Consider the following 6,591-nt stretch of genomic DNA (forward strand, 5'->3'; position numbering starts at 1 on the left):
TAAATATAAATACAGACATGTAAAAACAAGTAAATATTTTTTAAATATATACTGTATGTGTGTATTTATATATACATACAGACATGTAAATACAAGTAAATATTTTTTAAATATATACTGTATGTGTGTATTTATATATACATAATTATACACAGAACACACACATATATTATGCTATTTTATTTATTTATTAATCCTAACGCTACATTTTAGTTATACTTACATTATTGTAGTTATACATTCTCATTATACAGTTCAGTCATTTTTAACCATAATTATCATTACAATTTAATTATCATTAACTATCATTCAGTTATTAAACATCAAATATATAGTACTCATTTTTTACTATAAATATCAGTTACAATTTAATTATCATAAAGGTAGTAAAAAACTATTACCATGATCTATAGTTTAGTATAGTTTAGTAGTTAAAAATAAGTTGAAAAAGGAAAAGTAAATGCTGTGTACCTGCGTGGCGTGAGCCGGGAGTCAAGGCTGCGTGTTTTCATGGTGATGGTATCTGTAAACAGCACGTCTTTAGCGGGAGACGCCAGCGCTTCGCTGTGTGAGAGAGACGGGTGGATCCTCTGCTGCTGCAGGCGTTTCAGCGTGGCATATCCCAGCGCGTCACGCGGGCTCGTGTAGATGTAGCTGCAGTCCACCAGGCTCTTGATGGTGGCCACGGAGGGCGACTTCAGCGACTGTGCCCTGCGCGGCAGCGTGTGCGCCGACCCGGGAAGAACTAGCGAGGTGGAATTAGACTTGTACAACAGGATGTGATTGTGGTTGGACTGAGGACTGAGCGAGTGTTGCATTTTCACAGTTTTGGAGCTCACCACCGTGTTGAGGCTGGCGCAGTCCGTATCCATGGCGATGGAGGAGGCGGGCTCTCGGGAGGGGGAGGAGCTCATGGAGCTGATGCCACTGGTGGTCGTGTCTGTGTTGAAGCTATGACTGCGGCTCTTAAACGTGCCGCCGCCGGGCAGTACAGACGCACCGTCGCAGGTCAAACGCTCCCTGCTGCTCCGCTCCCTCTGACCGTCACCCGGGGTCACGGCCTTATGTTGACCTCTGCCTTCCAAATCAGAGCATCCCTCGGTGCCATACGGCTCTGCTAGTGCTTTAATACCCACAAACGAAGTCTCGAGGCTGACCGTTGGGCTGTGAGGCATGCGACTGCCATTATAAAAAACCTCGCTCTGCCCCGAGTGGCCTGGAGAGTAGTTCGAGGGCTCGGTTATGGTCCGGTTGCGCCGCATGAGCCGGAGCTCCTCGGGAGATTTTCCCGCGTTTGTCGTGCCTTTAGTGTCACTGGGGCTCCGTCCCTTCTTACTGGGGAGAGACAGGGAGTTCAGAAAGCGGTTTCGGAGATGCGAAGGGGTCAGGATGGTGAAGGGGCTTCTGTCCTTTGAGGTTTTTGTGTGTATACCGAGAGAAGAGGCCTCGTACATGTCCAAACCCTCACAGTCATCGTCCATGAAATACAAACCTAAGTGACACATGAAAAATTTCAATGGATGTAAAATGCAAAACAACAGATTGCAATGACTACTTATGCATAAATTTTTTTTGTGTGCATGTTTTTAACTACAACTATTAAAAACGGTCTCAAGTTAAATAAAATAAAACAAATATTAGATGAAAATTTTTGGCTAAATGAACTAAATGAAATAAAAGTTTCAGGTGAAGTGATAAAATTTGTAAAACTAAAACAAGTATTAAAATAAATAAATAAATAAAAATAAAGCATATAACAATTACTAAACCTAAAATTAAAATTAACACAGAAAATATAAAAAAAACGAATTCAAATAATACTAAAATAATACTGATTGCAATCAGCAGAACAATTATCAATTAAATTATGCACAAAAACATAAACACACTGCAAAAATTCTAAAAATCAGCTCTAGCTTGCTTCCAAATCAAGTTTATTATAAATATTATAATATATTACAAATATTTTTGCCTCTTGGACAAATTGCTTTTGTTTCTCTTTTGTAAGTTGCTTTGAATAAAAGTAAATGTAAACATCCTTTAACCACGGTCAATTTACTTTAAACAAGAAATAAAAGCTAAAAAAAAAAATTTAACATGTTTTCAGAGAATTAATCTTGAAAGAGTATTTTTTTGTTTATCTTATTCCATTGGCATATTTAGTGAATTTAGAGATGTGGTGCAAAATCACCAATATAATAATAAAAAGACGACGATAGAATCTCTCTAAACAATTATGCAACTACTATAACAGTAAATCCATCTAGTTTAAGGATATTTAGATATTTTACTCACAAACAAGGAGAAAAACGGATCAAGAAATATTTTCATGTTGATATGTTAAGCATGTGCATTGACTCACTGGGCTGACTTTCACTCTCGCTGTTGTGGCGTGAGCTGGTGGACTCAGAGTTGAGGCTGAGCGTGCTGGGCACAGATGACAGTTCGCTGGGTAGCGGAGCATCCACTTCATCAGGGACGACGGGCCACTGCTGCCTGCGGCTGTGCCGGACAGAGTCCCATCCCAAAGCCTTCAGCACATCACTGCCCTGCCGCGTGCGGCTGATCACACCCAGCACATACACACACGTACTGCACAGACAGCACTGCTTGTTACTTACTGGATATATGATGCAAGGTTATTTCAATGCTATCTGCACTACTATTACTTTAGTTAGAGTGAGAGTGTCAAAACAAAAAAGATGAAGGTTTAATTGGATGGTTATAAAATATGAAGAAATGCTGTGGACAGGGCAAAAAAAAAAAAAAGTTGCTCTTTGACTTACAATCTCCAAATCATCCATTTGAGATGAGACTATGATTAAGGAATTTTTGGTTAAAAACTACTGTTCCAAGAGTTTGGGGTTGGTGCGATTTTTGTTAAATGTTTCTGAAAGGTCTCCTATCCTCACTAAAGCTGCATTTATTTGATTAAACATACAGTAAAAACACAGCAATATTGTGAAATATTGAATATATTTTTTCTGTGATGCAAAGAAGAATTTTCAGCATCATTACTCTGTACTAATCATTACTACAGTCTTGTGTGTCATCCTTCTGAAATCATTCTAATATGCTGATTTGCTGCTCAATAAACATTTCTTAATATTATCAATGTTGAAAACAGTTGTGCTGATTAACATTTTTTGTTATGTAACGGCCTCTTGCTAGCATGTGTAATGTTCCCACAGATGCTGTCCATGGGCATTAAGGCCCCGTCCACACGGAGACGCGTTTAGCTGTATACTCGTAAATTTTGTATTGTATAGGCGTTTCATCCACAAGGATCCAGCGTTTTGGGAGAGTGAAAACGATATTTTTAGAAACCGGGTCCCAGAGTGGATAAATCTGAAAACGCCGCCCTTGTGTTTTCGTGTGGACGGCGAATCCGTATATTTTCTGAAACGATGACGTCATCAGGCCACGTATCGCCCCTAGTGAGACACCGCTACGTCACGTAACAGCAACAAAAAACATGAACAAACACTGGACAATTGTCTTTTTATTAACTAACATTAACACAGATTAATAAATGTATTGTTCCATGTTCGTTTGTATACCGCGCGCAAGGTTTATGCTGCATAGTCCAAGTCTTCTTCTCCGTTTTTAGTGTATCTCTGTGGCAGAATTACAGCGCCACATGCTGGTCTGGCATGTATACTACATCGTTTTGTGTCGGTTTCGTGGTTTCGTGTGGATGCAGATATTTCTTGAGACGAGGGGAAAAAAAAGATCGGATAGGGAAAGCTCTGGCTTCGTGTGGACGTAGCCTAAATGTTGTAAACAACCAAATACGTTCCTATATTAGGCAGTCTTACCCACGTATGCACAGAACCTCACAGTGCTGAGCCAGAGCAATAATATCTGGAATCACGTTCTCCTCTTGTAGGAGGTTAAGACCCCAGTTTGAGCTGCCAATGTTGCCCTGCAATATTTAAAATGACCGTAAACTTGCATACAATGACACCAGAGACATTCAAGGATGCAAAAAACCATCACTGACCAGAGCCCACAGTGCTGCCTTCAGCTGTTTAATGCCCTCCCATTTATCCAACACTGGAGAACGGACTGTGTAGCTAAGATCCGGGATAACACCCTAACAAACACACACACAAATAACACGTAAGTGCACAAAAACAAACAATGCTATACAGCCACAGCAAGCAGTGCGAGTGTAATTGGGTACCTGAGCTTCCAGCAGCAGGCAGCCGGTTTTATCATGGACCAACTGCCCATATAAATGCACGGGGAGAAACACATTTGGCCTCTGTAACCTACAGGATAAATGCTTTGATTAATAAAAGTATACATCATGTTTATACATATTCATAACAGTGTTACTTTAGCTTCATTTAGAAGCCCTTTACAGGAGTGCTGAGACCTTTGGTTGCTGCGGCGAACGTAGTTGTCTCCGTCGACAGGTTTGCGGTATGTTGTGAGAGCTTCATTCATCTGCTCCTCAATCATGTCCACATACTTCAGATTATACTCCTGCAAAAACACACACGGCTCAATACATCTGCATTCAAGAGGAACAAACACAGACACAGGCGTAAAACCGCAGGCTGAGAGAGAGTCAGTGGATTGATGCTTTCACCTTCTGCCATTTATCCAGCTGTTTGTTGACATAGCCTCTTTCATTGAGGTAAGAGAAGCCTTTTGGGATGGACAGGAACCTACAGAGGAGAGCAGAGAGGCATTTACCACATTTTATTTATTCTTTTAGCAGATGACTTACAGATGAGGAGTACAACCACTTATAAGCTTATTTAAATATCAAATTTTATACCACTAACATATTTAGACATTGTCTTTATATATGACTTTTCAATAACTTCATCAAATCAAATCCACATGGACTATTATCAAAAATTACTTGCTTTCCTTGAACAATTCATTCAAAACATTAATGAAAAGCAGATTATATATGAAAATATAAGACCACGTATATTTTTATCAAATGCCAAAGAAATTTGAGATTTTTTTTTTCTATTGGCATGCATTATGACCAAAATACAATGACAATTCTATATGATAATAACAGAATATATAAGGAATGCATATAACAAAAGTTATTTTTTCTGGATATTCAACATAGAAAAGCTTATTTTAGGCTCCAATTTGATCAAAAGCAAAGTGAGGAATAGTTCTGTGTGATGCAGTAGAAAGTTTTAGTGTTGGCCAGAAATATAAAAACTACCTCAGGGATTCCCAAACTTTTTTTTTTCCAGCTGAACCTCTTTGACCTCAAATATTTATTTGCTTCTCTGATGTTGGTTAATAGTCACATGAAATGGAGGTAAAAATTTCATATTTTTTACAAAGTGTTTGATTTTGATTGTTTCATTTTTAAATTAATTTTCATATAACATTTTTATGATTTATTTGTTAGGTTTTTATCTGCTCACAAACCTCTGCAGTTCTCTCACAAACTCCGGTTTGTGAAACTAGCTAAAAGGTTTCTTTTTAAGCTATACATTTATGTAGTAAACAAACTTAAACTGAAAACCAAGACCTGTTTTACCTCAACAGCAGCAGAAGGCCTTTCTCTCCCAGGTGAGACAGAGCAGGTTTCATGTGGATCAGAGCGTGCAGGTTGGCCTATAATGATCAAACAGCAGAAATAAAGAACATTAGAGTTCCTGTAAGAAACACATTTAACTGATACAAACCAATCAGCATTGTGGGTGATATTTTATACCATTAACAAAGTATTATATTATTTAATGCTTAACAGATTCTCATTTTTTCACATATCTTCCTATCTGAAAGTACATGAAGTAATGATCTGCATTGCATCATCGATTTCCTGTAGCGGTGATGCTGATTACCTTCTCTTCACAGGCTTCGTCCAGGATGTCCAGTGCCTCCATGGAGACGGTTTTGTTGTGGTCATGCAGCTGTGTGACAAGCAACTCCATCCCCCAGTTACTGAAGAACTCAACGTTAGCACGCAGCAGCACGCGCAGGTGTTTGGTGGCGTACAGACGGCAGTTCTGAAACCAGACAAACAGAAAGAATCGCTAGAAGTTCATTTGAGATCAAACTATATTCCAATATACAGTCAGAACAACTTGAAAATGTTTTACAAGAATCTTATTGGAAGGATATCACTGTTATCTACCATATAACACATTTGTTTGTTTTAATAATAAACATTAATGAAATGCAGATTACTGCAGCATCAAAAAACATCTTAACATATAACATGCGTATTTAAAGGTAAGTTGCATTGAATATGGAAAGGAAATATAGGGAGAATCACTCTAAAATGCATCCAAATCACAAATAATCATTTAAGTGATTGTTTAATTACTGAACATTAATGGAATGCAAATTACTGTAGCATTAACAAAACATCTTTGCATATTAAATGTGTATTATTTAGTTGTATTTAAAAGGTATGTTGGAAATATGAAAATATAAGGCAATTTATATTTTTACAAATATGAAATATCTATAAGCAAAGCAAAACTTGGAATTAAATTGTTTTGTAACAGGACAAACAGGGAGAATCAAACTGTATATATGTATGCATGCATGTATGTGTGTGTGTGTGTATATATATATATATGTGTATGTATGTATGTA

The 6,591-nt window shown here is 37.9% G+C and overlaps 1 protein-coding gene across 3 annotated transcripts in view; it reads right to left on the reverse strand.

Moving 5' to 3' along the window:
- The window catches only part of LOC107704198 (rapamycin-insensitive companion of mTOR-like), a 35,582-nt gene that overhangs the window by 12,420 nt on the left and 16,571 nt on the right, over nt 1-6,591 (reverse strand). For all 3 annotated transcript variants that reach the window (XM_016507094.1, XM_016507086.1, XM_016507098.1), the window contains exons 23-31: nt 5,832-5,996; nt 5,525-5,601; nt 4,598-4,676; nt 4,382-4,491; nt 4,187-4,274; nt 4,004-4,096; nt 3,819-3,925; nt 2,363-2,592; nt 472-1,492 (exon numbers count right to left, since the gene is read on the reverse strand). In XM_016507094.1, the coding sequence (XP_016362580.1) occupies nt 472-1,492; nt 2,363-2,592; nt 3,819-3,925; nt 4,004-4,096; nt 4,187-4,274; nt 4,382-4,491; nt 4,598-4,676; nt 5,525-5,601; nt 5,832-5,996 (1,970 nt within the window). The remainder of the gene's footprint in view (nt 1-471; nt 1,493-2,362; nt 2,593-3,818; nt 3,926-4,003; nt 4,097-4,186; nt 4,275-4,381; nt 4,492-4,597; nt 4,677-5,524; nt 5,602-5,831; nt 5,997-6,591) is intronic.

Source organism: Sinocyclocheilus anshuiensis, unplaced genomic scaffold (assembly GCF_001515605.1).
Source record: "Sinocyclocheilus anshuiensis isolate Anshui unplaced genomic scaffold, SAMN03320099.WGS_v1.1 scaffold117, whole genome shotgun sequence".
Lineage (NCBI taxonomy): Eukaryota > Metazoa > Chordata > Actinopteri > Cypriniformes > Cyprinidae > Sinocyclocheilus > Sinocyclocheilus anshuiensis.